At 47.1% G+C, this 21228-nt stretch overlaps 9 protein-coding genes across 9 annotated transcripts; 5 read left to right on the top strand and 4 right to left on the bottom strand.

Annotated features, from left to right (window-relative positions):
* Positions 1–1172: 1172 nt before the first annotated feature.
* BHQ10_000769 (uncharacterized protein) lies at positions 1173–2465 on the top strand (the record flags this gene model as incomplete). The annotated part of the gene is made up of 1 exon (XM_040880412.1): positions 1173–2465. One exon carries the CDS (start codon positions 1173–1175, stop codon positions 2463–2465), a length of 1293 nt encoding a protein of 430 aa, XP_040729274.1.
* A 119-nt stretch (positions 2466–2584) lies between these two features.
* Positions 2585–4350, bottom strand: BHQ10_000768 (uncharacterized protein; the record flags this gene model as incomplete). The annotated part of the gene is made up of 3 exons (XM_040880401.1): positions 2585–3537; positions 3599–4168; positions 4236–4350. The coding sequence occupies 3 exons, from the start codon at positions 4348–4350 to the stop codon at positions 2585–2587; spliced, it is 1638 nt and encodes a 545-aa protein (XP_040729273.1).
* A 652-nt stretch (positions 4351–5002) lies between these two features.
* Positions 5003–7159, bottom strand: BHQ10_000767 (uncharacterized protein; the record flags this gene model as incomplete). Its single annotated transcript, XM_040880390.1, has 1 exon — positions 5003–7159. The coding sequence occupies one exon, from the start codon at positions 7157–7159 to the stop codon at positions 5003–5005; it is 2157 nt and encodes a 718-aa protein (XP_040729272.1).
* Positions 7160–7667: 508 nt separating this feature from the next.
* BHQ10_000766 (uncharacterized protein) lies at positions 7668–9680 on the top strand (the record flags this gene model as incomplete). Its single annotated transcript, XM_040880379.1, has 1 exon — positions 7668–9680. The coding sequence occupies one exon, from the start codon at positions 7668–7670 to the stop codon at positions 9678–9680; it is 2013 nt and encodes a 670-aa protein (XP_040729271.1).
* Positions 9681–9809: 129 nt separating this feature from the next.
* Positions 9810–10898, bottom strand: BHQ10_000765 (uncharacterized protein; the record flags this gene model as incomplete). Its single annotated transcript, XM_040880368.1, has 1 exon — positions 9810–10898. The coding sequence occupies one exon, from the start codon at positions 10896–10898 to the stop codon at positions 9810–9812; it is 1089 nt and encodes a 362-aa protein (XP_040729270.1).
* Positions 10899–11455: 557 nt separating this feature from the next.
* BHQ10_000764 (uncharacterized protein) lies at positions 11456–13108 on the top strand (the record flags this gene model as incomplete). The annotated part of the gene is made up of 1 exon (XM_040880357.1): positions 11456–13108. One exon carries the CDS (start codon positions 11456–11458, stop codon positions 13106–13108), a length of 1653 nt encoding a protein of 550 aa, XP_040729269.1.
* A 215-nt stretch (positions 13109–13323) lies between these two features.
* BHQ10_000763 (uncharacterized protein) lies at positions 13324–14220 on the bottom strand (the record flags this gene model as incomplete). Its single annotated transcript, XM_040880346.1, has 1 exon — positions 13324–14220. The coding sequence occupies one exon, from the start codon at positions 14218–14220 to the stop codon at positions 13324–13326; it is 897 nt and encodes a 298-aa protein (XP_040729268.1).
* Positions 14221–18086: 3866 nt separating this feature from the next.
* On the top strand, positions 18087–19151 carry BHQ10_000762 (uncharacterized protein; the record flags this gene model as incomplete). The annotated part of the gene is made up of 1 exon (XM_040880335.1): positions 18087–19151. One exon carries the CDS (start codon positions 18087–18089, stop codon positions 19149–19151), a length of 1065 nt encoding a protein of 354 aa, XP_040729267.1.
* A 771-nt stretch (positions 19152–19922) lies between these two features.
* Positions 19923–21064, top strand: BHQ10_000761 (uncharacterized protein; the record flags this gene model as incomplete). The annotated part of the gene is made up of 2 exons (XM_040880324.1): positions 19923–20340; positions 20397–21064. 2 exons carry the CDS (start codon positions 19923–19925, stop codon positions 21062–21064), a joined length of 1086 nt encoding a protein of 361 aa, XP_040729266.1.
* Between the last annotated feature and the right edge of the window lie 164 nt (positions 21065–21228).

Here is a 21228-nt window from a genome sequence, read left to right as displayed (position 1 = left end):
TAAGCAAAGCGTTAACCTCGTCTCTTTCTCCTCTTGACAGTCTCTGGAACTACGACATATCACATACAGTTGATCGGTCAGTGCAATCAACACACTACCCAGCTCGAATCTCTTCCCGAGCACAGTAATGTCATATGTGCGGAGTACATACTATCTGATCTATTGGTGCGGTAAACTGAGGATCACTGGTGGAAGAACTTTTACACCAGACGCAGTTCTCGTCGTCTTACGTCCGGCGCCCCAGTAGTTGCCCGAAGAATCGTATTAATGTTTCAATCGGCGTAAGATGAGCCTTGCGTTCCGAGATTTTGAAATCAGCGGAGTTCAATTGAGTAAATCCATCTAACAAATCCCAAAAAGACGTCTTGTATACCTCGACTGGCTAGGCGTCCATGGTGGGTCAATATTATTAGACACAGGGCTGGAACACCATGACGGCAATTCTCATATTGTTCTCTTGAAGTCACCATACCACGTCAATCATGACAATGTGGACAACATCATCGGATTTCAGTCTACGCAGGTGCTTCGTATATACGAAGTCCACTCGATCACATCTACTCCGGTAAATGTCCGCGGGGCTGTGGAACAGAAATGAACGAATAAGATGATATAATAGCCTCGTAGTGGGGATGTTGCTCGCACTAAAGCAAGCCACTGGCGACTGAATTTGCCGATCTGTGTTTTTTTGCCAATCATATACCGGGGAGACATCTTCAACTCCGTTTCAGGTCTAGATTTCTGAAAAGATATTCGTTGATTGGCTTTAGTTTTATACTATATCCTGACCTGCAGACACGCTTTACCGATTCCAGGAGGGATTGCGAATCACCCATGGATGCCTCAGTCATCGATTCTTCTCCTTGGAAGACAGACAAGGCCCTCTCTTCACCAATGTTATTTGCAAAGAAGAGTTATCCATTTTGTCCTTGCATGTAAAACTGTGCGCCGAGAAGTGATCTAGAGTATGGAGCCTGCCATAGATGCTTTCTCATGGCCGATTCCATTATCTAAGTATTCGTGCAGTACGTAGTCCTGAGAATTATACATTAGTCTCGGCAAGGATGGCTGGTACTTGACACGTGCAAGGATTGATATCCAACCCGCGTGTAGCCTTCTCTCTTTGAGATTTATGCGATGGTAGGAATGAGCCTCCAGTAACATTCATTCCTATGGCTTCAATATCATCTGAGCCATGGACATTAGTCCAACACACGATTCCCGCCTTTCAATCACGCGCTTATCGACGCGCCGTCCGGGACCCTAACACCTCTCGACTCTATCTACATGTAAACGAATACCGCATCACAAACACAACGGCAACAACCGATCCCAAAGGAGTAACAATAATATTCGCGCACGGCCTCGAATCTACAAAAGAGCAATACGAGCCTTTTTTCAGCGACCTACTCCGCACAGTCGGCTCAGGAACCACCATCAAAGCCATTTTCGCAGCTGATGTGTACAATCATGGACAATCGTTCCTACTCAACAGAAACGAAATCGGGGATGAAGCGGAATGGTTTGATCCGGCGCGCGATATCGTGCAGATGATTAATCAATTTCGTTCTCAGGAAGATGGTAGCATTAGTAGAGCGTACATGGCTCCGCCGTTGGTGGGCATGGGACAGTCCTTTGGTGCAGTACACGTCCTGGCCCCAGCAGCATGGCATCCGCGTCTCTTCCATGCATTAGTTTGCATTGAGCCCGTCGTTGAAAATGGATCGTGGCACGACGACGGCGAGGGAACTCGGCATTCTACTCAGTTCAAATATCGATTACATCAATTGAAGCACTCATGGAAGAACATGGCTGAAGCCAGAGAACATTTCGCAAAATCTCCATACTACGGCGCATTTGAGTCAAGAGTGTTTGAGAAGACGCTCAAGTACGAACTGTGGCGTCCAGACCCGACGAGTGAGCGTGTGACGTTAGTAACGCCGATACTGCAGCGAATTGTGTGGTATATGAAAGCCGACCCTCCGTATGAAGGTATTGCGCCGAGTGAAGACTGGGCAACTCGCTCTGAGAAGAGTATCATACCTGGCGGATTTTATCGAGCTGAATGCGACAAAATCAAAGATCTCATGCCGGGCATACATTGCAAGACGTTGTATCTCTGGAGCAGGAATGCGGATTTCATTAGTGATGCGGCGTATCGGAAGAGATTGCTTGATTGTACGGGTACGGGAAGAGGGGGAGGTGGTGGTATGGCGACAGGCCAGGTTTCGGAGGCCTTTGTGGAGAAAGGAGCGCATGCGTTGAATTTTGAGAATCCGCTGGGTACAGCTGTGCAGGTGGCTAAGTTTTTGGATGTTGTTTGGCCCGCATGGCTGGATGAAGAGGCTCAGAGGTCCAGGGAGCCGGTGCCGCGTGCGGTCGAGCTGCCGAAGGACTTGGTGGAGAGATTAGATAGATATCTCCTTGAGAGCACGAAGGTTAGAAAGGCGAGAAGCAATTTATAGAAGATTGCGGAGTTTAGAGGTTCAAGCTAAATAGCCCTAAGTGAGATAGCTCAGGTTTGGTGTCATACGGTTGGAGTATGTATATAATCTGAATAATATTGTACATTGTTTATACCACACTAGTCTACAATAATCTTCCGAACGACCGTTGGAGATTTTCCGATGCTGGGATGCTTTTTCACTAAGGAAGACTCCCGTGGAATGGAGGCCTTGTTTTGTGCTTCTTTATCGTCCCGAGAATCGAATGGCCATGCCTTTCTTAGCTGAGTTTTACGACCACCTGCGGCCAAATTGATATACTGTTGCCGATAGTCCTCATTCAACTTTTGTGCGCGCTCAAAGTCTTCAGCTAGGATGCGGCCGTCCCTGGGTATGTTGACAGTATGTTGAACATTTTGAATCATATTGAAGAGCATATCAAGCTCTTGTCTGGCGTACTTTTCTTTGGCGTGGCTCTCTAGTTCCGCTGAACTGAACTGCTCTAGTTCCGGTACGGGATTGGCAAGAACAAGCTGCTGCAAGTTGCGAACCGCAAGAAGAGATTCTCGCAAACGGAAAATGCCGCTATTGTTCCATGTGTTAAATATACTGGACATTGGACCCACGAGAAGTTCGTATTTTTGTGGATTGCTGAATATGCGGTCGTAGCGGAGAGGCTCTGATATCTTGACGAGTTCGCGATACCGTTCTTTCGGCAATATTTGGGATCGGTCGCCCGATTGTGTTTGAAATTCCGTATCAAGGAATCTGGGATATGGACGTTTTAGTAATGGTGGCGTTATAGCTGTGGATTGCCATCCTGTCAAAGAAACTATCTTTTCTGTTCTTGGATCGATCCATATGTTGTCCAGACTGAGGTTCGGATGGGAGAGTGTACACGGGTCGTTGTTAAATTCTGGCCGGATGAGTTGCTCCTGCAAAGCGGAGTATTTGTAAATCAGTTCCATATATTCGCTCTGGTCTTGCTTATCCTGCGTTGATGTGATATAGTCCGCCTTCGCCCACGGATTGTTCAGGATGTATCTTCTTTCGTTTCTTGATAGAATACTAGCGTAGTGAAAGAGGTCCGTGACTTTGGACGAAAGGCAATTAGTATTGGCCATCCAGCTAAACGAGGGTAAATCGTCACTCACAAGGACCTCGGAATTGTTTCGAAAGATCCCCAGGACCACGATACAATCTTCGATCCGTCGAAGGTCCGATGACAAACTGTTTGTAGAATCGTTCAGACATCAATGCGGATGCTTCATCTCTGTTCACGATTACTTTCGGGGAGGCCATTCTCCTACAAAGCAATTTCTTGGCGTATAGCCAGCGTTCCAAGTAGATACTTCCGTGACTCGAAAATTTCAGGGACGCTAGCTTGGTCTCTAAGTCAACCACTTGTTCGATGATACCCAACTGAGCTTGGCGGCTCATATTAAACCAGCTTTTACGAAGTGGCTCTCCAGCAGCCTTGGATTCAATAATCCATTCAGCGCCGACGGTATTGCGGTCGCGAAAATCCCAGTCCCAGACTTTAGGCATCGGTACATTGCAGATATTCTCCACGAATCGCCGAGTGGCTACTTCTGATGACACGGTGAACCAATTGCTGCCAGCAATTGGATTCGGTAATCTTGCAATAAGCTCATCTCCATCACTCATTGTCAAGAGAAGGACTTTGTTGTGATCGCCTTCTAGAAGTTTGAGAATTTTAACACCTGTATATGAAGTCAGTACACATCATCAAGGCTTATCAAGTATAAATTTAAGGGGAAAGAAACATACATGTTAGACCATAAGCACGTTCCCTCTTGGCTTTGAGAGCTCGTTCTATCAATGCCGCGATATTAAAGGATCGATATCGTAGATCCTGCTCTTTTGCGTCATTTTTTCTAGCCATCGTGTCAGTGGAAGCAAAAAAGAAGAGATTTTCCATAGTACATACAACCAGCGATGTCGTTGATATTTAAATAAGTCATCCTCTGTGATTGGTTGCTCTGTGCTGTTCATCAGCTACTAATGCTCTAAGCAAACTCGAAGAGAGAGACAGACTAACCTGTACCGTCCTCAAGTTGACGAAAAAGAGCAGGTCCGCTAGCAGTACTTGAACAGCGGCTGCATCTGTAGAAAGGCCGCCATCGCGTTCGTGTCGATAGATGTTGCGATGTGTACAACGTGGCGGCAAAATGTTTGCTCATGACGACATTTCTGTAGTCGAAGCCTGAATAGACTGCTAATTAAGTCGTGCCATAGCAGTTCAATGAGTGCAGTGAATCTCCGGATGACGAGATTAATTGCGGGTTTAAAGATCAAGATCAGCTATTCGATATATGAAGTCTCGCTGGGAAGGACGGAAAATTGTAAGGGGAGCCGGCGCTAGTTTACTTCAGGATATATATTTACGCTAAGCCATTTCGGGCTCAGGTGTTCAACAACCTTAAAGCCACAGCTCTTCTTCTCCTTTTCTTGACTTGCGTTTGCTTTATCTAGGTATCGAAGAGAGAAAATGAGTAACTGCTATTATACTCAGATATAATCATGTTTATAGCCGGTCATAGTACAAAGTGTTTCAATCGCGCTTGGATCCTTTGCGCCACTTCGAGAATGACACCCTCTCTGTACGCAGGAGCAATGATCGATATACCGAATGGCAAACCCTCAATATGACCGGCTGGAATAGCAACGGCAGTTAGGTCAAGAACATTGACTGCACTTGCAAAGATACCCAGTTTCAAGTTGGGACCGATCGGATCTTGCTCTACCTCTGCTATGGTTGGATGGTTTGGAGCAGTGGGTACAACGAGGATGTCACACTTGTCGAACTCACCTTCGATGGCGCTAGATAGCCGCTGAGCTTCGTAAATATCACGGAATGCATCAGTTGCTGACATGGAGCTTGCCAAATCAAGAACTTTCTGTGTTACCGGATGCAAAGTTATCTTCTTTGCTTTGCTGCTCAACACTTCCTGCAGTGCAGCGGTTCTCTCGGCGACAAAAGCACTTTTGTACAACAAATCGGAAGCGGAGAGGTATGATAACCAGTCAAAGTTGACCTCATCGACATTGACCAGACCCCGAACAAGCGAAAGGACTTTAGCAAACTGTTCGTGATATGCAGGGCAAAGTGTGCTCTTCAGTATATCTTCAGGGGGAAACGAAACGGTATATGTCGACTCTTCGTGTAGAAGTGATCTACTATTCAAAGATGCCAGTGATGGCGAGCTTCTGGAATAAGGGTCTTCAGGATCGTGTTCCTTGGCGGCAAGCCATGCGCTTCTTGCATCTGAAATGGTGCTGGCGAAGAAAGAGACACAGTCGAGCGTCCTGCATGCGGGGATGACTCCGGTTGTAGATACTGTCCCCTTGGTAGGTTTAAGTCCGACAATGTCATTGAACGAGGCTGGGATGCGACCTGACCCTGCTGTATCCGTTCCAAGGGCGAAAGAGACTTGACCCAAGGCGACGGCCACGGCCGAACCCGAACTAGAACCACCCGAGACTCGCGTAGAATCAAAAGCACAATGACACGCACCATATGGTGATCTGGTGCCAACAAGCCCTGTTGCAAATTGATCCAGATTCGTTTTACCAATGACTATCGCTCCGGCAGCTTCGAGTTTTGTTACGATAAAAGCTGATTTTTCAGGGACATATTCAAACTCTGGACATGCTGCCGTGGTAGGGAGTCCGGAAACATCAATGTTATCTTTGACGGCGAAAGGTATACCGAATAGAGGTAGATGGCGGTCTGCGGATTGTTCTAAACTCTCAGCTCTGCGCAATAGGTCGTCGGTCGATGCAAGGTTGAGCCAAACGGCCGGATTTTGCGATCTATCTGCGTTAATCTTTTCGAGGACGCGCTTTACCACTGTTACTGGAGAAAGGCCGCCCAAATATGCATTTTTCAGCGATCTTATGTTCATTGAGCCATTCCATTCAGATGCTGATTTGCCAGAACGAGCTGGAAGTGAGGATAGGGCGGCGAGCAGTGGTTGTGATTCGCTAACAAATCCAAATAACCCTTCCGAAAAATGGATCATGTCTAGCGATGCAGATTTGAAGGTTGGTACAAATCCATCTGTACAGTCGCTAAGGATACAAGCGTCCAATCCTCGGTCATTGGCTTCTCGAACTGTGGTGGTCACGCAGCATTCCACAGTGACACCGGCCACGATTAAATGTGTGATGCCTCGATCAACTAGATGCTCGTGTAGTGTAGTAGAGAAAAAACTGCCCTTCCCTGGCTTATCGACAACATACTCTCCCGCCACTGGCTGCAGCTCGTCAACGATATCATGGCCATATTCCCCTCTCGTGAGGAGTCTTCCCATTGGACCAACATCTCCAATGACCATCGAGTGACGAGTATTGGGAGCGCGAGCCTGCCTCAACAATTTTGGTGTAGGTAAATCTCGCAAATCGGGTCGGTGGCCTTCACGTGTATGGATGACATGGATTCCACGCTCGCGAAACATGCGCAAAACCGCCAGTGTCGGTTTAATAGTGGCCTGTACTTTTGCCACTCCGGCATCCCCTGCCTGTATGTAACCAAAGCCACCCTTCAGCAGGAAGTCGCGTTGCATATCAATGATCACAAGTGCAGTCGCTGAAGGATTAATCCGAAACGCATACGGTTGTGCTTCGAATGACACAGTCTCATTCTCCTCAACCCCGCCGGCTATTCTCTTGATCGACTGAGCAGCTACCATTTTGTCAGTCACGAGTTGGACAAAGGGTGATCAATTGAGGAAATTGACGACAATGAAAGGTTGAAGGATGAGAGAAAAACATTTCGAGAGCAAAATCAATCTTGAAATGCTTGCTTCATTCCCCGGACTGGAGATGCGTGCCCGCGGCCTCGGGATACTGGCCGATCTCTCCTTATCAGCCACTGACACTATCTTATCGCCAGCCCACCCAACGCAATCTCCACTTCACAACTTCATCTGGACAATACTCTTTCTTTATCTCTGTATCCTTCCTGAGTCTCTCCACCGTGTCACTATCTCCTCTAACTCAGCTAGTCTCATCCCGCTAGGACTGGGAGCACAATTGGTACATGCTTAGTTTATGCGGTACCCCAGCATATCGCGTTCCTGTCGGTCCTCGATGCGATTGGGTAGCCGACCAGACTCCTCCACACCGAGCTCAGCTGCATCCTATTAGATTGATTGTTGTGATTTAGAGCCTACAACGTTTCATGCATGCTTGTTGAGGATGAGAGCATGTGACGTTTGCCGCAAGAAAAAGCAGCGATGCGTCACCTTATACGGGTCTTCGAGCTGCTTGACCTGCCAGGCTGCTGGCCTGTCTTCATGCACGTTTTTGCAGCCTCCCCCGCCAAAACGACGTGCTGCTGCGGCAAATACCAAGGAATTCACTGCTAGGAAACCCCGCGGGCGAGGCCCTTCGGAGGAGTTGTCTTCAGTGTCACCTAAATCCACCTTGGACCAAGAACTTGACTATCCTAAGGAATCAATACTGACGAAGACCCTCGGTCTCGAAAAGGGCCGCTTCTCAGAATTGATTGGACCTGGTGGCGAACATGATTCTTATCTGTTGCAAACAACTCATGCCCGCTCTAGGGTGAGACCATCGGGAGATGGCGATAATATGACAACATCTAGTGGAATGCTGAGTCCGATGACGATGCGAAGGGTCCATGAAAATGTCTTCTTTCAGATGACACCTGACGTGGAAGTCTCGCAAAATCTCCGAAAAGGCGACATATGGGATGAAGTCAGCGTCGACGATGTCGAGTCCCTTGTGCGTCCACACGGTGCGACATTGGTCAAGCTGTACTTTCGCATTGTTCACCCGTCATTCCCAATTCTACATAAGAATGTATTCATAGAGAAATACAACCGGACGTATCGTGAAATCACTGCACATCTTTTAGCTGCCGTATATGCGTTGGCCGTTTGCTGGTGGTCTTATGATCCGGATCTCTTATTACAAGAAAAAATCAACGAGGCTGCCTTGGTCAGAATTGCTCACCACGCCGTGCAGGATGCCATGCATCGTCCTCGTTTAAACACTATACAAGCGGGTCTTTTGCTGCTACAACGTCATCGCAATCCACTCTTCATGGATAACTCTTGGATGTGGTCTTTCACTTCGTCTCTCTTGGGCTTGGGCCAACATCTTGGTCTCCATTTGGACTGCTCAAATTGGGATATCCCGGAGTGGGAAAAGGGTCTTCGAAAACGACTCGCTTGGGCTTTATATATTCAGGACTCATTCTCGGCACTTGTTCTTGGGCGGCCTTGCCTCATCTCTGAAGCAGCGGATTGGATTGTGAAGCCGCTAGAAAGTACCGATTTCTCAGAAGGTGCTGGCGATGAGGAAGTAAGTGACCAGATTGGAAGTGTTAGCATTGAGAACGGGAAGGTTCTGTTCATGGAGCTAGTAAGCCTGAGTCGCGTTACAGCACGTATGCTACGTGAGCTCTACTCAGTCAGATCTCTGGCGGAAGTGCTCGAACCACAGCAAGTTCTCGCTATCGCAAAACCACTAGGAACCGATCTCGCTCAAATGCTCAAAAATCTCCCTGAAGTGTTGAGTCTGGAAAATATAGAACCCGGAAAACTATGTGTGAATGGCTTTCTCCATCTTGCCCTGCATGCAACAACCGCAGCTCTGCATCGCCGCCTGCTTTGGGCCATACAACAGTCAAAGTCTGAGGTTGATCCACAGTTTGTCCAATTCATCCGCAGAATGCTTCGCACACGAGCGATTAGTCTTGTAAAATTTATGTCTTATCTTCGCCCTGAGCATATGGAAGCTTTCTGGTTCTTCGCTGCTGGTGGATGTGCAACGATACTGGGAGGCTTTCTGGGTCTTCTCCGCGCTACAAGTGTTACCCTGGAAGAATCGGAAGATCTTCAGAATCTGATGAAGGAATTTGAATGGCAACTTCGGATGAAAGCGAAAATGAGTGAATGGGTATCTTACACGTTGACTAGGCTTCGAGCGCTTGGATGGGACGATTGGAAAAATTCCAAAGTCGCGTTACCAGAGCCTTTTTTAAACACATTATCTGTAGACGGAAATGGGAATGCTGAGACCTTTGTTGACTTATCTCTAGTATTAGAAGATGACGTCGCCAGTTCGCCATTATCAAACCAGTCCCTTTCCTCAGCTTTCATTGACCTTGACAATCTCATGTTATGGACAATCCCTGGTCTCAACTATTCTGGGTACGACTTTATACCTTCTGAGCCGACTTGAAAACCATTTATTTACTCGAATTTCTTGCTCTTGGTATCATAAATACTCGAAATCTTGTTACGATGTTCGACGATACCATTGTTTTTATACCCTGCCTCTGCTTATATACACGATTTTGTTTTTGCACTTTCATGCACCAATTGGCAATGTGAGCTGGCTCTCCATCTTGACTCGTTGCCTCTCGTACTCATCTTTATCGAGTCGGCTTATAGCAAGTCGTTTCCAAACATATAAACCTGCTGGTATGGGATCATATTTGGCTCCATCCGCAAGGCAGGTCTCCAGAGGTTTGATCACAGTGTTATAATTTGGTCCAATAAAGACAGGCATCGAGTAGCGTTCACGGCCTGTGATATTTAACACACGATGGATAGTGCTGCGGAAAGTATCGTTAGACCACCGTGCTAACATATCACCAATATTCACGACAAAGGTACCCCGAATAGGAGGTGCCAAGATCCATTCGCCTTTAGGGTTGAGAACCTGCAGAGCCGGCACATCACCTCCTTGGCATAGAATTGTGAAGCATTCAATATCAGTATGTGCGCCTATTCCAAAAGGTGGATCGGCGCCCTTGGCTGGCTGTGGTGGATAATGCAGGACCTTGCCCATTGAGCCGGGGTGTTGCATCATCTGATCGAAATATGCCTCTGGTAGTTTGAGCACCAGAGCGAATAAGCGGATCAACTTTCTCGCCAACTTGAGCACATGGCTATAATATTGACTTATATCTCGGCGCATTTCCGGTTTCGCATTGGGCCAGAGATTTTGACCACTTGTGAGGAAATTGTCAACGTTCTTCTCTTCAACCCGCGTTGTTTCAGCTTTCTCATTGAAGGAATCCATATCTGGTGTATAACGCCAACTGAAGGCTTCGTTCAGATCCGGCTTTTTCGTCTCATCTGTATAAACATTCTGGAAGCCTTCATATCCGCATAAGGCTGTCCCCTTATTGAAATGTACTTGTTGTTTAAGCTCGTCGTCTAAGCCGAAGAAACCTTCCGCCGTGGAGAATACTTGATCAATGATGTCTTGCGGAATGCCGTGATTAGAGATGTAGAAGAACCCGACCCGAGTGCAAGCATCTCGTAGACTTTCAACGACTTTTTCTTGTGGCTGTGTGAGGTCAATCATAGGAATCTCATCGAAACTGCCGGATTGTTTGACTTCATCAGAGACAACGTTGTAGCTTCTGCCGGCGAAGCTAGTGAACGCCATTTTGACTGATGCGAACTGTGTGTTGAGTAGTCGATTGGACGAGAACTTCTAGATATCTTCGATGGCATTTCTTGAAAATGTATAGGGCTATGTCTAGATAGTCGTCGCCTCATCAATCAAAAGGGCCCAAGGGCTACAGGGATGTTCTTATCAGATTGCTGATGACCCATATACAGCGCGATAAACCAGCTTGCGTCCCGCGGGATATCAGGGTGGGCCGCGGGGTCGCTGCTTATCTCTGACTCTTAGGCTTCTAGATAGTGGCCGGTCATTGCCCCGAGCCCTCGTTATCTTAGCCCTTCAAGCGCCAGCTGGAGCATCGTGATAAGATTAGTCCAAAGATATCGACTTGCTAAGGTCCTGATGGATGTTATGCTCGAGAACAACATGTCATACTCATTTCCTTCCACAAGAAGTAGATATATCTACGTACTAATCCCCATCTCCTCGCATGCCCTCCTGCTAGATTACCTACCATACTACTACTGACTACTACCTTCGAGCTGTACGTGGCAAGGACTGGCTTCTGTATGTTGATTGTTAGATAATTATCCACTATGCCTCGAAAGTCTGCTTCAGAGACCTTTCACGACGCCAAAAGCAATGTCCGAGCCAAAGCAACCTCGATCAAGGCATGGGAGCTACCTAAGCAACCGACAACCTTCGCACCAGATGGTACATGGACGAATATTGATAACGATGTAACACCAGTTGAACGTCGGATCTGGGGTCACTGGGCATTGCTAGGTTACTGGATGAGTGATATCTTGTCCGCACAATCATGGGAAGGTGCATCAACAGTCATATCAGGAGGTTTGACTTATAAAGAAGCTCTTCTATGTCTCATCATGGGAACATTCATTATTGCAATTCCAATCTCTTTCAACGGCTCTATCGGTGCCAAATTACGCGTTCCCTATCCCGTTGCCGCTCGCTCAAGCTTCGGATATGTCTTCTCAAGAGTCCCCGTCGTTATTCGAATGGTGACCGCTCTGTTTTGGCATGCAATTCAAACATATGCCGGGTCAACCGCCATGACACAAGTCATCCGCGCAATCTGGCCTTCGTATTTGAATATTCCGAACCACCTCCCGGAAAGTGCAGGAATCACAAGCCAGCAGCTCCTGTCACATTTCATATTTTGGACAATTCAGCTTCCTTTCCTATTAACACCACCCCACAAATTACGATGGTTTTTTGTATTCAAGGGTATCTTCGTTACTGCGGCCGCGGTAGGGACGGTAATTGGCATGTGCAAGTTGGCCGGTGGTAGTGGTGATATCTGGGATCAGAAGCCACAATATACAGGATCGACTCGCTCGTGGATGATCTTGTCCTACATGACTTCCTTGAGCGGAGGATGGGCTACAATGGCAACAAACATCCCTGACTATACGCGGTACCTGAAGAAGCCACGCGGAATTTGGCTTCAAGCCCTACTTGTCCCAGCCGTGTGTACTTTCATTGGTGTACTGGGCATCATCTCAACAAGTGCCAGCAAGGTTCTGTATGGCTCATATATCTGGGATCCCTTGGAGCTTGCAAGCCATTGGGAAGGCCCAGGTGGTCGAGCCGCAGCATTTTTCGTTGGTCTCGCCTGGGTTGTTGCCCAAATCGGGGTCAACGTATCAGCAAATGTGGTCTCCTTTGCCAACGACTTGACATCTCTGTGCCCACGCTATATCAATATTCGGCGTGGAGCGGTAGTCGCTACCATTATTGGTGGCTGGGTCATGGTTCCCTGGAAGATAGTCTATTCTGCAACAAGTCTCATCAACTTCATGGGCGCGTTGTCTATTTTCCTATCGCCCATCGCTGCCATATTAATCGCCGATTTCTGGGTCATAAAGCGTCAGGCTATCGACGTTCCTGCGCTATACCGTCCGCATGCGCGCTATCACTATGTGAAAGGTTGCAATTGGCGCGCAGCAGCAGCCTTGCTTATTTCACTCGGTCCCAATCTGCCGGGCCTCGTTAATGCAGTGAACCCTGCCGTCGACATTGGAGGAGCCGAAAAGATCTACAACTTTAATTATTTATGGGGCTTTTCTAGTGCATTTGTGGTCTATGTAGTATCTAGTTATGTTTTTCCAGTTCCCGAGACGCTGATTTCTGTCACTATTCATGATGATGGGAATGTATTTGTTGGGCAGCACGTGTCGGAGAAGGAGATTCTTACTCAAGAGGCATTGCCAGAGAAGCAAGTATAGACTAGATCATTGACTATATGCAATCTACACTTATTGAAATCTTTTCAAGAAGAATGATTAGGTATAAAGATTAAATACAAAGAAGGAGATCCATCCAGCTAAGTATGAAAAACAGCGTAATATTGGGATATAGAGTTTTAAAATAGGATATCTTTATAAATGGCGTATAAATAAACAATTGAGAAAGAGACTAGTGAGTGAATGGAAGGTGCTCTTTAGATCAGAGCAGCAGCAACGAGCACTGCAGCACCGGCACCGGCGGACAAACCCAAAGGAATGGAGAAGCCAGCAGCGCCGCCGAGTTTGTTGCCAGAGATGGGAGAAGGAGCGGCCGTAGAGGTGGAGGAGGTGGATGTCGAGGTGGTCGATGTCGAGGAGGCGGTGGATGTGGTAGATGTGGTAGAGTGGGTAGTCGGTGCAGCGGAGGTGKGGGAGGAGCCGCCSGAGCCTGCACCGCCAGAGGTAGCTGTAGAGCCGGCAGCGGTGGCAGTAGTGCTGATGCCAATCAAGCCAGATCCAGCACCACCGGTACTTGTGCCAGATCCCGAACCGGTTCCAGTTCCCGAACCAGATCCGGAGGTACCGTCGGGGCAAGAGGTGGTCGGATCAGAAGGGTTGTAGCAAGTGACGCCATCCGAGCACTCAAGATATCCAGCACCGAAGCAGCTGACGCATGTGGCGTCTACGCCGTAGCAGTAGTCGGAGCTTCCAGCAGAACCACCGGAGCTGCTGCCACTACCACTTCCACTACCACTACCGCTGCCGCTGCCGCTGGAGCCAGAGGACGTGCAGGTGCTGGTAGGGTCGGTTTTGTCGTAGCAAGTGACGCCGTCAGAGCAAGGGGCCCAGTTAGTACCGAAGCAGCTGGCACATGTGGCGTCTACGCCGTAGCAGGTGTCAGAGTTTCCGGCGGAGCCACTCTCGCCGGAGGTTTGACGGGCGAGCAGTTGGGAGGCGCTGCCCTTATGAAGGACCTTTTCGCCGGAGCCACGGGCAAGAATGTATCGGGGGCTCGTGCCGACCTTGTATAGAGTCTTTTCTCCGTCCGGGTGAGGAGCAGCAACTGCCGCAGTGGACAGAGCGAGGATGAGGGAAATCTCAGCGAAGCGCATGATGACGGTGTTGATAAGATCTGTTTTGGCTTGACTGAAAGATCACTTCGTCTGATATCAGCTCAATTAAAACGAGAGAATGAATCCTATCAGGAGTATTAACAGTAGTGTGACGAAAAGAATGCATCTACGAGAGGAAGGGACAGCAAGCGAACTAAATATCTATCAGCCTCTACCTTCATACCAACGCTAAGAGATAAAATGGGCGCAAAAGACAAAAGCAGATTCACAAACTTTGATGATCTTACCTAAAGTCTACAGCCACCCAACTTGACCCGAGCAAGAACTATAGAGCGAGGGATCCTCATTGGACAACCGTCACATGGCTCACCGACGTCTGGCTGTCTTTAATCTTAAATAAACCTTGTCACTCCGTTTGGATACGAGATGGATAGCTCCGTCCCTCGTACTTGCCCATTTTTTGTTTGCTGGAGACGGAAGAATGGACCCGATAGTCTCTCGTGTCTGTGCATTGGTACACTGAACCTGGGCTGATGCTTATTTCGCTACTTTGCAATTTCTGAGAAAGACCCAGCAAAGATCAGACGACTGCTGTAGAGTCGCATATGAGAAGCAAGGTATGCATTAAACTTTTCGCTAAGCAACCTGAGTGACTGCGGTCGTATCTCGTTCTGCTTTTCGTTTCGACACCAAACCCTCTTCACGTCTTGATTGGCATATCTGCCTACGCAGAGTCCCAGCTAGACAGCAAAGCGCTTTAAGCTAAAGGTGTTCAGGGACTCGGGTCGCTCACAGACCATGTCAGCAGCCTATGAGGCTCTTGACTATCTCGCTTCGAGCCGTGGCATCTAACGATATTGGGTATCATTCCCCTATTTAAGGTCTTGGCATCAACCCGAACTGGAGAGGACGGAGTGCAAAGTTTCTTCTTAGCTCAGAAAGTCTTTTGCTCGTGTTGTCGAGTTCGATTGAGCCGCGATAGTGGATCCTCTTTGCTACGAGACGTGGCTGTTGAGAATTGGGATGTTTTTGTGCTTGGCGTGAGTCAATCCTAAACTTAGTTTGCAGGAGCCTTTTCAGCCTCGCGGTCTTTCGGGGAAGACAAGGCTGACTTCGACTGTCAGTGGTAACAACGCATTTCGAATCTTCATGTAGATAGTTTTCAGCGCGTGGGGGCAGTTCTCTTTTGTTCATTCGAAACGAGAAGAAGGAACACATGAAAGATGGGGGATTTTCCATTCCGGAGAAAGAATACGAACTCGTTCCATAATCAATCCTTCTGGTAAGTTTGACTAACGCTAAAAATCTTGCCGGCTCGACTCAAAATAAACAAATTTAAGCCGCATTTACGGCCGCTTCATCTCGGCCATTTGTGTGACAGCATTTGACACATTGGGACCGTGAATGTCGCACCGAGTACGGAGTACACACAGTTTCTCTTGCTCAAAAGCTCAGAGTATGTACAAAATACATTTGACTCCTTACACTGTTCGAAGAAATCAAAAATTGCTAGTCGCATCGAATTTCCATGCTTGTACACACTTTTGTAACTAGAAATCTATGGAGCGTGTGAGAGTCCGAGAGATCACATCTCTCGTCAGATCTTACTGCATTTGGTTAAGATTTTCTTCGCTCTTCACGATGTTCTGTTGCATGCACTCAATATTCCTGATCGATTGCCAAATTTAGCGACATCTTGGCGGCGGGGCTTAGACTGAGAGCCTCCAGACTCGGCGAGCCTTTAGTATCGAGATGGATGTATCATATGACCAGTAGCATTCGAGGCTCAGCTTCTAGCGTCTTGACGTAGTACTTGGTGATGACGGTAATATTTCGCGAAGCGGGCATGGTTGTTTATTCAAACTTCAAAGTCATCTTTTCGAATACTGGATGGAATCAGAGCCACATCAGATTGTGAAAGACGTTTGCATTCTGTACAGATTTACAAGGATGGTTCTCGAATACGTACGTATCTAACTAGACCGGGCTCAGGCCGGATCAGCTGAATAGTCTCGAGACATTTTCAGTAGGGAGATTTTCGACGGGAGCCTGACTGGTAAAAGCCCACTGTTACTCAACAACGGGTGTTCTGCAAGGGGGTACTCCAGGCATCCTTTAGGCTAGTTACAGCCTACAATAACGCCGCAATTAGTGCAGAAATGGAATTAACCGCCATGCCGACCCTTCTAGGTTGTAGATTCCTCTCGGATTTGGCTTAGAAGCAATAATGTATTCTCCTTTAATCAAAGTATGCAAATATCTTTTGTAGCTGTCATTTTAAAAATGTTGCTTTAATCTTATTATGGAGTAAAATCATATTTTGTCATTCTCTTTATTTTGTTCTTAGTATTTCCACATAACTGAAGCAGTCAAGGATGCCAGCAAAGGCTCACTTTTCATCGACATCTAAGAATTTTTACTGAACAATTCAAGCATAATCGGTGAGATGGCCGCCGCTGTCTATCATATTTTTGGTTTTTGTAGTAAGTCTCGTCGGGCATGTCGATTATCTGCACCCGGGGCGAATATCTATCATACCGTAAACAATGACAGATTGCAAGAATGCGCTACATACCGCGGTCTCAACAATCCAATTCGATTAGTTGGGATGAACACTGCGAGTCATCGTTGATTACATGCTCTTGAGACGAAATAATCTTGACTAACTGAACGTTTCTCTTAATTGAATCAATTTTGGAAGGCTGCTTATGTGAAAGGAAACTACAGAGAGAACGAAACCCCGGGACCTTGAAAGGAAGGTGTAAGCACATCCTCTGTCATATTGTGTACAACATAGAAACCCTGCTGAATGAATATCGGGATGCTCAGAGTAATCCCGATTCTGATCCTGGGGAGTAAGTCGCTGTATTAACAGGGATACTATACATCTCAGTATTTATGTCTATCTACCTAGATAGTCGCTGACAAGGAAGCTGCCTCTTTGTTGTTCGTCCAGCACCCGCTGGCGACATGAGACCAAATTCAAGCAAGCCCATTTTTTAATCCGAATTTCTGTTTGGAGGTTGATCAAAGGGAAGAAACGGTTAGGGTATTCACAGTGCTGTTGTATTTCTCTGCGTTCGTTAGTCTGCACGCTCATGTCAGCGAAGTCATGTGCTGCACCTGCCTTACACGCTTACTTATCTTTCCTGAAAAACTGTGATCTTCCCCTCACCACAAAAACAAATTCATTGAGCTGATCGAATCTGGACCTTCTCGACCATTCTATCCTTGGTGGGTTGCAAAGGTAGCCCAGCTTACTCTCCTAGATTCGCTTGTTCTTCGCCATCGCTATGGCTGAGAACCAAACGCCTAGAGTCGCGGTATCGACGCGAAAAGTGGCGCCGATAAAAAAAGAACAGGCAGTAGACGCGGAAAACCAGACTTACGCCTGCAAGTTCTGTAGTCGAACGTTCGGCTCGAGTAAGGCTCTCAGATCACACTGCTTCCATACTAAGCATCTTGTTCGCTGCTCGGTTTGCGACAAAGGATTCGTTACCGATGAAGCATTACAACAGCATGCTCATATCCATATGATTGATGCCATGCTCGAAATTTCTCATGTCTCAAAGGATGAGCGAGTAGTCACCTTACAGAAAGTCGACGAAAGAGCAGTCGAGCCAGGAAATCCTATAATGTCCGCTAGCTCGCGTGAGTCTGTCACAGTCCCAGGTATGTTCAATTTTTGAACTGCTTTTTCATTTACGGTAAAGGCCGTGACTGATAAATACACAGATATTGCAAGTATCAGTCTCAAAGACAGTAGCTTTCAACAAACGGTCATCGCTCAGGAGCAAGAAATAACTCAAAAAGACGGGCTTTTACACAGATGCAACATATACACTCTGTTAACGGAAACCGAACAAGAGTCTATGTACCAATTTCTTCTTGCTGCCTGTCACACAATGGAGGTTCTTGCTGCGGAGCAGTATACGTTGCAGGTCCCTACTGAACGAATTCTCCACACCAATGTCCCATATTCGGCGTTTCGTCAAACTCCACAAGCACTCGAACAGCCAAAGCGCAAAGTAGTTGCAATTGACTGTGAGATGGTTGGGCTATGGAAGAACACAGACTGTGTTGCGCTGCTATGCGCAGTAGATGTTCTGACAGGCGAGACCCTTATGAATACGTATGTCGATCCAGTATCCAAAGTCCTAGCTTGGAGATCCACGGTCAGCGGCATTACACGCCGATCTATGACCGACGCAATTGAGCAAGGCCAAACCCTTCGAGGTTGGGCAGCTGCTAGAGAAGCACTATGGGAATACATCGACGCTGAGACTATTATTGTTGGACATGCATTGCAGAACGATTTAAACGTGCTGGGCATTTTTCACCCAAGAATTGTCGACACAGCGATTCTAGCTTCTCAAGTAGTATTTCCAGAGACCGAGAACAAAAAGTTTCCGGAATCTTACGGCTTGAAGAGATTGCTTCTTAGCTGGCTCAACATGAACATTCAAACGGGCAAGAAGGGCCATGACTGCTTGGAGGATACTCTTGCCACAAGGGAGCTTGCAATATGGTGCGCAAGGAATCCAGACGTATTGAAATCATGGGGTTTGCAAATGCGCGTTGCATACGAGGCCCGAAAATTGGCCATCCAACAGGCGAGAGAAGAGGCCAAAAGACGTGCGAAAGAGGCTGCTAAAAAAGATGCTGAAGAAGGTGCTGAGAAAGTTGTCATTGCAGATGTGAAGAAAAACGTCAAATATACTATCAAACCGGAGGCGAGAAAAGAGGTCAGAAGGGATCCGCGGAAGGATATCCAGAAGTTTGTCAAAGAAGATGCTAATGTGGATGCCAAAAACGATGGCAGGAAGCACACCAGAAGACACCCCAGAAAGAATAACAGAAAGCAGGGTAGCAGGAATGAGGTCAGAGACAAACAGGAGGCCAAACAGAGTATTAAAGTCGATATTCAACAAGATGCCAACAAGGGTGTTAAGACCGATGGTGACACATGATTTTGACTTGGACAGATGGTAGACGAAGGCGCGTGAACGGTTTTCGTATTCCAAGGCATATCACCGTGAAAGAACATCTGTCATTAATCGCTCTGAGATTCTATTTTATTATTGCACACTCTATTCAAGGGCGTGAATGTCGGGCTTATGATTCATGTTGGTGCATTATTGATTGGTCGAGTTAGATTTTGTTTCTCGATAGCCTCACTGTACATTCTACACAGACCTTTTCGGTAGCCAAAGTACCGCAACATAATGACGGAAACATTTCTCGTGCACAAAGTCTGTATATAATAGATCGGAAAGGAAGGATTCCGATGCTTTTAATGGAATATCCACAATATGCTAAGCCCTAACTCCTCCCAACAACCCCGATATGGAGCTAAACTCAAAATGGAAAAACGCGCGAGATTCATGCTACGCCTTCCGCTTCAGGCAAGGCTCCACCACCTCAAATTTAGGGGAGTATGTAGTCAACAATCCAAAAACTTTGCGTATAAGAACTAATCTGATTGACATTCGGAACATTATTTAGCATTTACGAACGGATTTTGAGGACTTAAGAGTATCTCCGGTGGACTGACGAGATAATTCATGCTTTTGATGTGCATGTTGGTCTTTCAGGTTGTGGTATAAAAGGGTCTTGATAATCTCGACAACCTCAAAAAGTTCAACATTCAATCATTCAGATCAAAACACATCTAAAAAGTTATCAATCAGGCTTTAAACCCACTCCAACCATTAAAGAAAGTCATCTAAGATCTCGACAAAATGTCACTCAAATTCAAAGTACCCGCAAGTCTCCAACAGTCCCTCGACGCCACCAAAGTCGAATACGTTCGTCTTGGAAACTCCGGTCTTCGCGTCTCCCTACCAATACTGGGATGCATGGGCTTGAGCATGACCGGCACCTCCCCCTATGCAAACTGGCTTCTCAACAAGGAAGAATCCCTCAAAGTGCTCAAAGCAGCGTACGATAATGGCATAAATACCTGGGACACATCAAACGTCTACTCTAGTGGACAGAGCGAGGAAGTGATTGGTGCTGCGATTCGAGAATTGAAGATTCCACGCAGCAAAGTTGTGATTATGACCAAGTGCGCGTTTGCGGTTGGAGAGGACGAGACTGTTCTGGGACAAGGGTTTCCGGATTTATTGTTGCAGAGCAAGGACTATGTCAATCAGGGAGGTGAGTTTGTTGAATTCCTTTGAAATTCTATTCAACCGCTGACTCGTATGAATCAGGATTGAGCCGAACCGCTATAATCAAATGCGTCGACGACTCCCTCGCTCGCCTGGGCACCACATACATAGACGTCCTCCAACTCCACCGCTTCGACAAAAACACCCCCATCGAAGAGACCATGAAAGCACTGCACGATCTAGTGCAGTCCGGGAAAGTACGCTACATCGGCGCAAGCTCCATGTGGGCCGTGCAATTCGCGCAAATGCAATTCGTCGCCGAAAAGAACGGCTGGACCAAATTCATCAGTATGCAAAACTACTACAACCTGTGCTACCGTGAAGAAGAGAGGGAGATGATCCGGTTCTGTAAGGAGACTGGCGTCGGCCTTGTGCCGTATTCGCCTCTGTTTGCGGGTAAACTGGCGCGACCCGTTGGGTACAATGTATCAGCACGATCAAAGGGGCCGACGGCGCATATTAATGGTTTGACCAAGGCTGATGAAGAGATTATCTCGAGAGTTGAGAAGTTGGCGGCTGACAAAGGGTGGAAGATGAGTGAGGTGGCTTTGGCGTGGAATAAGAGTAAAGGCACAATCCCGATTGTGGGTCTCAATTCGGCGGAGAGAATTGAGGAGATGGCTGGCCTCAGGGATAGGGTGTTGACAGATGAGGAGGCGAAGCACCTTGAAGAGCCTTATGAAGCGAGAGCTGTTGCTGGTCATTTTTAGGTCTATTTTTTTTAATCATGTCGTCTGCTTTGCGAATTTGTACCATCAACCATCCCCCGAGTTTTAGCAAATAGATCTGGCGTTTGAACCGAATGAGCTTGTTGAAAGATGAGCACATGGCCCAAGGCTTCGAACTTGTTTGGTAACCTTCATATAAATCTTTT

This window comes from Talaromyces amestolkiae (genome assembly GCF_001896365.1).
Source record: "Talaromyces amestolkiae strain CIB chromosome Unknown scaffold1.1, whole genome shotgun sequence".
Lineage (NCBI taxonomy): Eukaryota > Fungi > Ascomycota > Eurotiomycetes > Eurotiales > Trichocomaceae > Talaromyces > Talaromyces amestolkiae.
Note: the sequence above shows the minus strand (reverse complement) of the source record. Positions and strands in the feature narration are given on the sequence as shown.